General features: G+C 45.1%; 1 protein-coding gene across 2 annotated transcripts in view; it reads left to right on the top strand.

Annotated features, from left to right (window-relative positions):
* Positions 1-14,562, top strand: part of GOLM1 (golgi membrane protein 1) — a 112,551-nt gene that overhangs the window by 32,169 nt on the left and 65,820 nt on the right. For both annotated transcript variants that reach the window (XM_075599012.1, XM_075599019.1), the window contains one exon: positions 8,910-9,059. In XM_075599012.1, the coding sequence (XP_075455127.1) occupies positions 8,931-9,059 (129 nt within the window). In that variant the 5' untranslated portion in view covers positions 8,910-8,930. The remainder of the gene's footprint in view (positions 1-8,909; positions 9,060-14,562) is intronic.

Below are 14,562 nucleotides of genomic sequence, written 5' to 3'. Positions count from 1 at the left end.
TGACTAGCTGATATACCCGGCGTTGCCCGGAGGCAGGGAGGGGGGCGGGGGCGTGAAAGGGAGGGGGGGGTGTGAAAGGGAGGGGGGGTGTGAAAGGGAGGGGGGGTGTGTGAAAGGGAAGGGGGGGGTGTGAAAGGGAGGGGGGGGGTGTGAAAGGGAGGGGGGGGGCGTGAAAGGGAGGGGGGGGGCGTGAAAGGGAGGGGGGGGGCGTGAAAGGGAGGGGGGGGGCGTGAAAGGGAGGGGGGGGGCGTGAAAGGGAGGGGGGGGGCGTGAAAGGGAGGGGGGGGCGTGAAAGGCAGGGGGGGGCATCAAAGGCATGGATTCCTCCCCCTGCATTTCCTCCCCCTGCATTTCCTCACCTGCCAGCATTTCCTCACCTGCCAGCATTTCCTCACCTGCCAGCATTCCCTCACCTGCCAGCATTCCCTCACCTGCCAGCATTCCGCGCTCCTCGGGCTGCCACTGGTTCTCTCCCCCCTCGTGGCCTCCGCCGACACCCGGTGGCACAAAGGAGGTATTGCGCGTCCGCAACTCCCTGCTGCCCTCCTCCTGCTCCTCGGGGATGTTGAGCCGTAGAGAGCGTGCTCTGGGGGGTGGGGGGGAAGTGGGAGAGTGGGAGAGCGACACATACACACACACACACACACACCTCTACTTCTACTTCCGGCCGCCGCCATCTTAGGCACTCGGTGCTGCGAGGGAGGAAGGGGGTCCTTCCGGGCGCCGCCATCTTAGGCACTCGGCGCCGCGAGGCAGCTGCAGCCTGCCTGGCCACTGCCTGTTCACCCGCCGGGGAGGGAGGTGAGTGGAGCGCCGGGGAGGGAGGTGAGTGGAGCGCCGGGGAGGGAGGTGAGTGGAGCGCCAGGGAGGGAGGTGAGTGGAGCGCCGGGGAGGGAGGTGAGTGGAGCGCCAGGGAGGGAGGTGAGTGGAGCGCTGGAGAGGGAGGTGAGTGAGTGTGATGGGGGGGGGGAGGAGTGTGTGTGTGTGTGTGTGTGTGTGTGTGTGTGTCTGAGGGAGAAGACGGTGGCAGTTGGGTGACGTCAGACCCACCAATCTGATTGGCCAGAGGCTGAGGACCAATCAGATTCACCGCAGATAGCACTAACCTTTTGATTTTATATATTAAGATAGTGACAAATGCATGCAGAACTTGGAAGGGGGGGGGGTAGGGAGGGTGGGGAAGGGTAAACCGAGGACCCATAAGGGGGCCTGTATCTCGGGAAGCAGGGGTCCCCGGACCTGAAATCAATGTGGTTCAGCTCCAGAGAACCCCTGCTACAATACTGTAATGTTTAAAATAAAATAAACCCCCCCGCGATCGCCTGTGAGAGGCGCGCAGTTAGTGACTGATTCAGCCTATTTCTTACTGCGCGTCTTTTACATACTGGTAAACCCCAGTAGGATCCCCCTGCTGTGTTAATCCGATGGGCGATTTATGTCTGCAGCGGAAAATCTCTGACCACCACGCGGCATAGTGCAGGATTTACCCAGGTAAAGGATCGAATAATGGCCGCTGCATCAGTACATGCTGGTGACGTAATTAGATGGCATGTCCTTTATCACTGCTATGCAGATGACACTCAACTCTCTACTTTGCAATGGGTACTAAAGACCCATTCATTATCAGTCGTCAATAGATGTTTTATCTGAGCTCCGAGAGGGAATGAGTTGCCTGTTGATTGAAGTTGAATCCTAATAAGACCGAAGTGCTCGTTGTGGGTGTTCACCGTCGGAAGACAACAAGACTGCCACCAGGTCAACCAACTGGCCTTAAGCTTGGGGGTTCCCAGTTGCTAAACTGTGTCCGTGCGCAAAATCTCGGTGTTGTTTTTGACTGTCTTGACCTGTAAACATCAGTTGGCAGCCATGATCAAATCTTCATTCTTCCACCTAAAGAACATAGCCAGAATTAATCACTTGATCCTCCAGGAGAGTCTTACTATGCTTGTCCATGCCGTTGTGTCCTCACTCCTGGACTACTGCAATACACTCTTAACGGGATCTTCCTGAAACAGAGCTATGCAGCCCATTGCACATAAACAGTGTCCGATTTTGTATAAAGTTTTGGTTGTACATTGGAAGGCTGTAATACACCTATACTAGCTCCTATTGGCAGTGGAATTATCCGTTTTTGCAATATAAGAGCAGCTATGGGAGTGGCTAGACACCTCCTGAAGAAGCGCCATATGACGCGAAACGCGTAGAGGTGACGTCATCACGCATCGAGGAGCGGACGTGACGACGGGTGCTCGGTCGATTGCGGTGGTTTCCCCCTGACTTTGCATGAAAGCTGGTCCCTGTTTCAACCACACATGTAAGCTAATAACATCTAGCTATTTCCCAGGACCTTTTCCATCACTAGATCTATGGGCTTTTGTTGCAGGGATCCTCATTAGTGCCTTGTCATTGTGGAATTGTGGGTTCATGTGAATCCTTTTTATGTACTTTCTTATTATGTAGTTTTATTTTAATTGGTATAAAGACAATTATTTTTACAAACTGTGTTTTTCCTTTTTCTTTTACCGTTTAGAGTAAAACATGATATAAAATAAGGATTTGTAACCGTTAAAGGGCTTGGTCTGCATGCACATGTTTTGGCCATTATCATGTAGGCTGGAGCAGGCCTTATCAGCCAGTATCATGTAAGCTGGAGCAGGCCTTATCAGCCAGTATCATGTAAGCTGGAACAGGCCTTATCAGCCAGTATTTGCAGACGCACTTTTCAATGTTTTCTGTCCAACCAAAGAAACCACTCCCTTTTTTTTTATTTATTATTTACTCGCTAAAATAAACGAAAACAGAAAAGAAAAGAATAAGCACAGAAATGTTTTTCTTTATAATCAGAAAAAAAGATGTGCTGCTTGAAAAAGTCTTGTTGAGTACTGTACTGTAGGTGCATTCACAACTTCAGCTTCTTTGCCTCAGCTTCTATTGTTGAGCTGGTGACAACGGTTCATTAAGTCAGGTTTAAAGCGAACCTCATAGGGACCTCAACACTGAACAGTAAAGCACTGTTTCACATCCCCCCCCCCCCCCCCTTTTTGCTGTGCCTGGCTTACTGTACATTTATCATTTGCTCTGCAGCTGAAGAGCATATGTTGCTAATGCCGACTTTTACAGGGGCTCAATTCATACTGATGGGTTCAAAATACTCACTGTACCCACTGCTGAGGTGAACACATTGCCAGAGTTAGCCTCATTGTCATAGCTCATCTTGAAATGCTTGCATAGCCCTGGAGTAACTGTTTAATAACCTTGACCACTGGTGCTGATTAACATCACTGATCTGCAGAGAGCTGAACATCATAGGAAGGGTAAGAAAACAAAAACAAAAGATTCTGAAGGGAAAAGGAGGGGGGGGAGAACTGATATCTTAACCCCATCGCTGCCAGAATGGTTTGTGATTCATAGCAAGGCAATGCATCGCATTCCTCTGGCAGCTAAAGAGTTTACCCTGCCTCAATGTCCCACACTTGATTGCATAGATAGAATCACTGTGACACCTTTACACTGACCAACATTAGAGTTCCCGCAGATTACATTACAGCATACAAAGCTTTCGTAACTTCATAGGTTTGCATTTGTACTCAATACGTCTGCTAGAACTTGGATCTACATAGAGCCACTGAAATACATTTTTTGCCATAAGTAGCCACGGAATTGCCACATTAAACAACCTATAAAAAAAAAATTTTTTTTAAAGTTTACTGTGATTTTATATAACATTATAATAACATGATCTTGGGGGGGGAGGGAAGAAGCCCCAGTATTTTTTAGTGCACAGGATATGCAGCTGCAGGCTTCATTGATGTACAGTAGTGCGAATAATAATAATTTAAAAAAAAAATTCAGTCCTTAAAGCTGCTTTTTTGTTAACTAGTTTTTTTTATAATCGGTTTGAAGCCGGGATTCCCCGGAGCTGCACTGCATTAATTTCAGCTCCTGGGGGGCCTGCTTCCAGAGACACTTAACTCTGTGTTGGTAGCAGCTTAGACTGGGCTGTGTGTGGCTAAGGCCGAGCTCACACTGCCGGCAACGGCCACGCGCTCCCATGCGCGGCGCGGCCGTGTGCTCCTGCAGCCCAGTGATCTGCGCTTAAGCTGCAGGAGTAGGGTCGTGGCAGATAGTTGCGGGTGCTGTCCCCCGTCCCTCCCCTTTTTTAAAAAAAATTATTATTATACTCTGTCGACCGAAGCAAAACTTTTGGTGAATTTCATCGCCTGTGTGCGGGGAGCGGGGGGGGCTGTGTCACGGCATTGTAGGACTGAACATAAGCATAATTGTGTGTGTGTGTGTGTGTGTGTGTGTGTGTGTGTCTGGAGCAGGGAGCTGCCGAGTCTCTGGTCGCATGCGTTGATTGGCTGCTGAAATTGACGTCACGCTGCTGCAGCCGGAGATCACAGTTTCAAAAGACTCCCGCGACTGCAGCAGCGTCGACGTCGAACTTTGCAGCCAATGGTAGTTTCAATACTGAACACTACCATTGGCCGTCACGAGTCTGTGACGAACGCGCGCACATAAGCACGCGCACGTCGTGTAGTGTGTGCTGTGTGAGCGGGGCCTAACATGGCTTAAATGTCCTGCGGGTAAATAGGAAGCTGTGACGTCATTCCTTGCGGCTTCCTATTGGCTCGCATGACTATGACCTTTTTAAACCTGCAGAGATGCTTCTGGCACCCCCTAGGGAGGTAAGTATATCCGGGAGCAGGGGCTCACAGGAGTCGAAATGTAATGGGGTTCAGCTCCGGAAACCCCCTTCTTAAAACCTGTATTTAAAAAAAACAAAATTAAAGAAAAAATGGCTTGGATTGCCTCTTTATATGGCTAAAAACAATAGGGTTAGGACACTATTTCTTGCATTAAACAGTAAAGTTCTTTTAAACCATGAACTTTGCTGATGTCAATCAGGAATGTATGGAATATGGGGTGAGCGTAGTAGTTGCAGGCTTTTTTTTTTATAAATAATCTCACGTTTCAGTCCACATTGTTCTTTGTAATTTGCCTCATTTTTGCAGAACATGAAGCGGTCACTCCTGAAGCCTTGTCAAAGTGTATTATTACAGTGTCCATATTAGGACAGCATCATCACTCATCAAAAATGAATCGTCCAGAAAAAAGTTTTTTTTTTTTTGTCTTTCTCCGTTGTCTGTTATGCGGAAAATCTCTGTCTCGCGTATCGGGAACATTTATTTCATGTATCCGGGAAAACCTCTACCATTTATCAAGAAAATCCCTATCGTTTATCCGGAAAACCTTTCCCATGGATCAGGAACACCTATAACATTTATCGGGAAACCCTATTTCACATACCCAGAAAACCTCGTGTCGGGAAACCCAATTTTAAAAAAAAGTTGCGTGTGTGCTGATCACGCGCATTTTAAGTGAAACTTCTTTGTCTTTTGTCACTGTTTTGTCACAGAAATTGTATTCATAATAAACATAATGTCAGTGCCAAAAAGCAAAGACGTTTGACTTAGAATGTGTGTTTTAGCTATTTGCACTTCTATATTTACAGTAACTGAATTGTCTGTCAGGGTGTGTGTCTGTCAGTCAGTCAGAGTGTGTTGTGTGTTTGTGTGTGTGTGTTGTTCTCTCTCCTGATTTTATCCCCCCCGCAGCCCCTCTCTCCGCAGTCCCCCTCTCTCCTGACTCCCCAGGAAAGCGTCTGCCATGGATCAGAACCACCTGTATCAGGAAAACCCATTTTAAAAAAAAACCTCCTATCATTTAGCAGGGAAACAAACCTCTATCATATCCCTGCTTCACTGGTTTTTCCTTCTGCTCCCCCTCCCACTACTTGGCAACCACATGACCACCTCCTAGCAACCATCAGATTGGTTGCTGATATCCTTCTACATGATTGGCTGCACATACTTCTTGCAAGAATGCAGTGAGACCCGAAAAACTTGCCAGCAGGTTTCAGGGAAGGTCAAACACAGGATCTATTTTGTTTTGTGCTAAGCGTATCGTGAATTGAATTGTAGACAAACGTGTAGTTATTTTACGGATGTTTTATATTTGTCTGTGTGAATATGTGTTGTTTCTATGTTCATATTTATACCACTTGGATTGTAAGCTCTTCGGCGCAGGGACTCCTTTTAATAATGTTACTTTTTATGTATGAAACGCTTATTTCTATTATCGGTTACTGCTGTAAAGCGCTATGTACATGGATGGCGCTATATAAATAAAGATATACATATCTGTAGCTCTTCCATCCCTTTCTGTGCTTTTACTAAATATAAACAGAAGATGTTGCACCTGTATTGAAGAGCATGTATTTTTACCGTTACATTATACATCAGATTGTATTTATCAAAAACAAACCCCTTTTTTAATGATCCTTAACCCTTTGAGAGTCCCAAGATGTAGTCACTATGTCATGGGGACTGGCACTCCGAAGGCCCCAGTGACGTAATGACTGCGTCATGCCCAGGAAAGGGATTTTCCTGCTTGGCTCGTATCCTGTGTTCCCATTTAGTGCAGGCCGCGATATACCCAGAGGGGAAACAGAGGAGGAAGAGGATCCCTCCTCTTCTGTTTCCCCCAAAATGGCCGCCGCGGTCACATGACCACACTATGCAGGAGGGCCGTGGGACTCTTGTACCTTGACCCCGCAAAGGGAGTGCTACATCACTTTTATATCCTGATTTATCAGTGTGTTAATAAAAAGAAAATGCAGGTTCTGGTTAATATATCTCTATCAATATCTCTCGCACTCGCGCTCTGAAAACGTACAGTATGTTACCTAGAAACATAGAAATTGACGGAAGATAAGAAGCACTTGGCCCACTATCCTATCTGCTTTGAAGCCTCTGACCCCATTTGATGTGTGTTTAACATGTCCAGCGTATATGCTCTCAGATTTAGGGACTTATTTTATATAGTCCGAGGCAGACCATCGCAGAAAACTCCAGTTTACTTGAATGGGAGCGATCGGCCATTTGTGATCTTATTGAATTAATCCCGCAGGAGATAGTCGCATGAATCTGTTCTACTCTCCCATTCAAGTCAGTTGGAAAGTGTGTACGGTTGTGCCGCGACGGTAACTATCGCAGCTTAATGAATTGCCCCTTCTGGTGAGGAAAATTGGCAGTGGTGCCACCATGCTGCAAACATTAAATACTCCCAATCATAACATGTTATGCTGGTTCCTCACAACCCGTATGGGGGGTGGGTTGAGAGGGGGAATTACACGTTTGCCTGTGGAATGGGACATTTAGTCGCGACCAAATGGTGGCAGAGCCTCTGCCGCAGCCGTTCGCTGCTGGAATCTCCACTTCCCTTCTTAGTGGCCGGAAGTTTTATTGTTGGTTAAGGTAGGAGGTTAACTTAAGGGTTTTAGCAGCTAGGGTAGAGGGTTAATTTAAGGGTTTTAGCGGTTCGGGGTTAATTTAAGGGATTTAGTGGTTCCGCAGGGTTTTGTTAGGGTTAGGGTTAATTTAAGGGTTTTAGCAGTTGGGGTAGGGGGTTAATTTATGGGTTTTAGTGGTTAGGGTAGGGGGGGTTTAGGCCAAGTGCTTGGGGCTTTTAGTTTAGGGCGTTTAGTTACTGTAGTAGCCGGGGGTGAAGTGATCGGTGGTGGCAGCTTCTGGCGGCGGAGAGAGTCGCGGTGAAGCGCCGGCGGCCATTTTGGTCACAGTGAAACTGCCGCCACCAAATGTCCCACATCGTGTGCCTGTTTCTCCTCTTACTACAAGGTTCAGGTTTTTAAGTGTTCCTGCCTGTACGCAGATGACAGACTCCACATCTTCTGTTACTACCGTATTTCCTCGATTCTAAGACGCACCTTTTTTCCGATTTTCACGTGTCTGAAATCGGGGCGCGTCTTAGAATCAATGTATTAAAAAAAAAAAAGTGTTATTTGACCCCCTCCATCTCACTTACCAAGCTTGCAGGCGGCAGCAGGAGAGGTCCGTCAGCGGAGGAAGGAAGTGTGCGGTGGCGGCGGCAGGAGATCAGTGTTCGTGGAGGAATACAGTTAAAGCAGCGGCGACGGAAGGAGAAGAACATCAGAACCTCTGACCTCAGACTGGAGCAGGAGAAGTCCGGCATCGAACAGCTGGGGTGGAGCGCTCTAACACCGGAAGTCAGACACCGGTTCCGGCTGGAACCAGTGACTGACTTCCGGTGTTACAGAGCGCTCCTCCCCAGCTGTTCTCCTATGCCGTACTTCTCCTGCTCCAGTCTGAGGTCAGAGGTTCTTCTCCTGCCATCGCCGCCGCCTTAACCGCATTCCTCCACAAACATGGACCTCTCCTTCCGCCGCACACTTCCTTCCTCCACTGACGGACCTCTCCTGCTGCCGCCCACTTCTTTCCTCCACTGACGGACCTCTCCTGCTGCCGCCTGTAAATCTGGTAAGTGAGGAGGGGGTCAAATAACACTTTATTTATTTATTTTCCCCCTCGATTGCAAGACGCACCATCGATTTTTTAGCACTTACAATCGATGGCGTCTTATAATTGCGGAAATACGGTATTTTCGTCTCCCTTATTATTGATCTGTTTATTGTGCACTCTCCCTTCTCATCCCCCCACGGTATGTTGCTTTCTCTCACACCTCCCTCTTGCCCCCACCTTATTTCTATTTGTGTTTGTACAGTACACCTATAATTACAAATAAAAATGATCGCAGTCAGTTGGTAAGGAAAATAAAATGATGTTTTTAGTTCAGATGAATGAGATCCTTATAAGAATATGTTGATATCTTGTGTCAACACGATCTGCAGTGTTTCCTATGTTTCCGTCTGTTTTTCCATGAGTAACCATCATTTTGGCGAACGCGTGAAGTCTGCGCTTTTTAAAAGTCCTCTGCTGCCCAGTTTTACCTTTGTTTATTGGACTTTTGCATATAGTCATCCGTATGCTCGTACTGTATCTAATACTGTACTCTAAATGTATCCATAGGTTCCCGACACAACTGCTAAAATGATGGGATTGGGGAACGGCCGGAGAGGAATAAAGTCCCCACCTTTTCTTGTTGCAGTCCTCCTGGCGTGTGTGTTTGTGCTGGGAATAAACTACTGGATCACAAGCTCTCGGTGTGTTGAACTGCAGGTAGGACTTCTACCAATGTATTGTTACTGTGCAAACAAATCTATAGTTCCAATGATATTCTTGTGCTGTCCTATCATCATTATAAATGTACTGGCCACATACTTGTGCGGAATGTAGTGCAAGGGATATGAATTTTGCACGGATTACATGATGTTTGTAGAATTTTAATAGGGATTAACCAGTCACCTGTTTTGTTTTTTAATTGTAAGATTTGACGTCACTTATAAGACTTCTGGAGGGGGCAGTGGAATAAACCAAAGGGAGGCTAAAGACTAAAATGTTTTTGGCGACATTTTTGGATCCTCATTTTGAAGATTTAAAAATATTGGCAATAGGAAAGTGCTTTCCATGGACGTATAACGTGAGTGGGTTGTAGGAGATAGAGCGTAAAAGAAGGTATATCGGGCCCCTTTTGTGTATACTTTTGGAAGAATACATCTGTGGTTCAGCGATTAGTCTTTGCTGGTGTCATTCCACCATCCTAGCCTTAGCTGGCTGTCCGATAACGTAACAATTTGCCTCATTTCCCCAGTTACGGGCAGGCAAGTGACATACACTGAGTTAACTTAGCTCTACTTTTTATTTCTTGTGTACAGTATATAGCATACACCGCTGATAGCCAAGTTTCCATTATGACATCATCTAAGAGATGTTTTCTGTAGACGTGCTGCAGAACTTGGCCGTAATGGAAAATTAAGGAGCCCACGTGCCACGTTTTAATGTGGATTGCACACATTTACCAAAGCAGCCATAAATGGTCTCATTGGGGCGGCAATAATATAAAATGTCATACCGGCCAAAAGTGACATTGGCTGCCTTTTTTGTTGATCTACTAGGCGTAGCCTGTGTGAAAAACATTAAGATGGCCAACAGTTTCAGAAATTATTTGGCTTTATCTTGTTTTCTCAACTAATCAAGTACGCTTAAGTTTGCCCCTAACAATTGTGGATAGGTTTACTGGCTATGCACTTCTTTAGCCCAGGCTGTGCTGAAAAGCTGTGTAATGCAGCAGGCATAAGCTTAGAGGGTTACATGTTAAAATGGATATGAAGCAAAAAGTTACACTGTGAGTACTCATTTGCATGTCATTACCCAGAATCCCTGGCTGTAGTGGAAGCATTGTATGCTAAGAGATAATGGGGAAAGGCAGGTTTACAGACCTGTCTGAGATGTGAATGTGCTCACGTGATTTTTTTAGTTGTGCAATGTACGGGGAGGGTTTTTGTCACACTTTTTTACTCACCATCACTTTCTTTGTATCTGGTTGTGACCTCTAACAACTAAAAGTTGCTGAAGTCTGTACTACTGCCCTTAACTCCTTTTACAGCTGGAAATCAGCAGGGTGATGCAGGCAGCTCCGGCAGAAAAAGGAGGGTATAATTGTTTTGAATATCAGATTTTTATATATACAAGAGGGCCCCGGGTATACGGCGGGTTCCGTTCCAGAGGCCCGCCGTATAATGAAAATCGCCGGAAACCGGCATTTTCACCGTTCTGCGCATGTGCGATCTATACGCTGCGTGCGCAACCTGCACTCTGCGCCGGGTGCACCCGTTCGTTCTGCACATGCGCGATTTCAGATTCAACATGGCGGCTCCCTTCTCGGTGCCGCCGTATCAGCGGATCGCCGGAAAGCGGAGCGCCGAGAAGCGGGGCCCTGCTGTGTATGTATGTATGTATGTATGTATGTGTATATATGTATATGTATATATATATATATATATATCTATATATATCTCATAAACTTATAATGGAAAATGAAAAATATACTTAACAGGGGTCTGGGTGCTTGCAGATTTGACTGGGAACACCAACCAGTCCATTAGAAAATAGGAAGTCTGCAGCACCCTCAATTGAAAAAAGGTAATTTATTTTCAATAAATCATCAGGCAATGAACAAGCTCCAGAGCAACAGTAGCAGGTAGTCTGCAGGTAACCTGTACCATGTCTGAAACGTACGTTGCTCTGGAGCTTGTTGACTGCCTGATGATTTATTGAAAATAAATTACCTTTTTTCTATTTAGTGCTGTGGACTTCCTAATATCTATCTATATCTATCATGAACACAGTAATTTGCTATTTTTTCAAACACTTAGGACAGCACTATTTTGCCTCCACCTCTTTTTTCCCCCTTTATTTTTTATAAGAATAGCGTGCGACAATGTCTAATTCTACATTCTTACCTAAGTTGGCAATTGTTTGGTGCTCCTGTTATACGAGATGCAGATTTAAACCCAAGAAGGGTCAAAGAAAACCCCAAAGCAAATGCACTCAATGCCTATATAATGAGTACAGTGGCCCATCAATAATTACCTCCTTTATAGGTTAATCAAATAGCCAATGGGGATCAGAAAACTAGAAGTAAAAATAATAATGTTTTATTAGCATGAACAATATTTACAATAATAATTACAATTTTATTTATTATTAAAATTCCCTGTAGTGGAGATAATGTTAGAGAAACCAAGGGATATAATGTAATCTATCCTATTGTGAAATACACTACCTATAGATGGTTCCCTATATCTGCAGTCAACTATTGGTATGAGTGATTTCAAGCGTCGGGAATTAGCAATATAGTTAATTGGTCATGTATTCAACCAAATTTGTGGTCGCCCCGTCGCGCTTACTATAAGCGCTCGCGACGGAGTCAATTGTTTGGTTTTGGAGCGATGTTGCATCGTCGTCGCGGGCACTATAAGCGCAGCCTAATAATGCACATAGTAGAAATGTAGCAATATTTGTATCAAAGATGTAACCCTAAAAGGGGAGAGGGGTAAAAGATGGTATATTAATAATAATAATAATGTGTGTATGTATGTATGTATATGTGTGTGTGTATGTGTATATATGTGTATGTATCTACCTCCTGTTCTATCCTTTGGATATTCTGGATATATACATAGAGATAATAGATATGTGTATATACATACAGGGTAATTCCATATATACATACACATATATACACACGTACATATACATACAGACAGGTATATGAGGGATGTTGGAATGTATGGTCTATTAGAATAATCTGCCCCGAATGGTCAATACAGATCTGAGCATTTTTTATGAATGTAAACCTTAATCCCCATTAGTTTATGCAAACTTCCAATGGATAGTAGCCAGTATGTATCTATAGTATCACAGATGTATATCTCTAGTCCAATGCATTATGCGTGCAATAGTCATTAAAGATATAAGGAATAAATAAATCCCTAATTTAACTCAAGAGGTGACGGGGTTTGTAGCAGGAAAATCTAACGACATTCTCGCTTAAGTAATATACAGTATTGCCTTATCCCTCTGTTCATTTTTATGCTCACCTTACCATAATTATTATTAATATACCATCTTGTACCCTCTGTCTAGTATATATAGGTAGGCTAACTCATTCTATTGCTATGGATGTTAGTATAACCTTGCCTATACCAGTCACACTATGTTTGCCTATACAGATATTCCTAATTGATCAATTTTATATAGGTGGTACTACATATCTTCATGTTATTAGTCCGTGACACTGATCACTCGTGACGACCCGACCTGACAGGGTTAACAACTGAGGCTCTGTTTCTATTGGTTAACAGAGGCAATGATCTATGTGGGTATACAAATACTCCCCTTTTAGGGAAGTTTATTCTAGACTCCTCCCCCCTGATGAAGCGTGCGAGACACGCGAAACATATGTCGGAAGAGTAGGGCTTCGCAGTCATGACGTCACGGAGTTCCTGCAGTCTGGTCACGTGATTACGACTTGTATACCGGGTTTTTCCCCTCTCCTCTTTTTGGGTTCGCCGAAATCCGTTTTCCCTAATTTATTGACTACAATCTTTGTCGCTATTTGGCTTTTGCAGCGGTTTATGCTCTCTAGTTATCTCTACGGATGTCTATGCTGAAGATGTCTTTTTACAGTCACTGAGCACTAAGTGCAAATCTAACCAACTGATATATATATATATATATATATATAACTGTTTATATATATATATAATCAAAAAATAAATAGATGATACTGTTCTGTGGCTAACGAAATGCTTTTATTTGTGCGAGCTTTCGAGATACACTGATCTCTTCAAGTAGTTTTTCAGCGCGCTGTCGGCTGAAAACAACCAATCAGCGTGAAGTAGCGTCAACGTCACGGCGCCGTGACGTTGATGTTATTGCGTCGCGGGCGATTGGCCCAGCGACGTCACTGCCCCGCCTCCCACCACCTCTCCTCGCCTCCTGATCGCGCCCACTGGCTCGCCTGCATGTGCATGAAATCGCACAGTTTCAGCAGGCGAGCCTCAGCGTCAGCGCGCCTCAGCACTGCTCCCCCCCCCCAGTTTGCTGCTTTGGAGCACCGCAACATATGTTTGTGATACTTTGTTGCCAAAGGGCACAGCTCAAAAAGGTGTGTGTGTGTGTGTGTGAGCCTGTTTGAAAAGAGGAAGGGGATATGACTTTCTAAATGGTTGCTGTAGCAACCATATAATGATCTGTACATTAAAAATAAATCATTAAAAATGGCAGAACTTGAAATAAATAAAATAAAAAATGCAGACCATATTATCCAATACTACAAAACTGATTTATTTTAAAATAACAATTTGGGTCCATACATACTAACGGGAGCTTACGGACCAATCACTTGAAAGGATTGTAAATATGGCCCGGACTGTGCTCCAACCTAAACGGATGACCTCTGGCAACTGATGACATCACAATCCATTCTCTAGGAGAACAAAGAACATAATAAGTGTGCATAACTTTGCACGTGGAATGAGGAAAAACTGTCTTATCATAAAAGAATGGGCTAAAAATCATATAGCACAGAAATCATATCAATTTTACAAACATCTGGCCTCCAGGGGAGCATTCAAAGTTTAAAAATATCTACAAATAGTTGATTTATTAGAATACTTTAACATGGGTATTAATCACGGTTATGTAACCCAATTATCGTATTAGTTCACTAGATGGGACTGCCCCTTTAGTGAGTAAGTGGACATTTGGGAAGATAATGAATCCGTTTTTAGCAATACTTGCGTGTTGTTGTAACTGCAGAGAAAATGATTGCACCTCTGTTTGTAAACTCTCTCCTTGCGATACCACAGCCAGGTGACGATTTGTGGATAACCAACCAACAACGCACACGTTTGCAAATAATATACGGGCATGCCTATGTGCCTAGTAAATGATTGGTTATTCCTAAAATCTGGTCTGGCTGTGTCTGCAGGAGGAGTGGGTTAGGCCAGTGGTTCCCAATCTGTGCACCGCGGCACCCTGGTGTGACCTGGCTTGCCTAGAGGGGCGCCGCGATTATCCCTCCCCACCATCCCTCCGATTATCCCTCCCCACCATCCCTCCTTAATGCTGGCCGGGCCGCAGGGGATTGGCTGCAGGTCAGAGGAAGCCGGGGGCGGGGCTTCCGCTTTGTGCAGAGCACACGGTGAGTGTGTGTGTCTGCCTTCCCGCTCCTGGCTCCTCTGTCTGCTGGTGGCTGCGCGGTGTCCCGTCCCCT

This window comes from Ascaphus truei, chromosome 1 (genome assembly GCF_040206685.1).
Source record: "Ascaphus truei isolate aAscTru1 chromosome 1, aAscTru1.hap1, whole genome shotgun sequence".
Lineage (NCBI taxonomy): Eukaryota > Metazoa > Chordata > Amphibia > Anura > Ascaphidae > Ascaphus > Ascaphus truei.
Note: the sequence above shows the minus strand (reverse complement) of the source record. Positions and strands in the feature narration are given on the sequence as shown.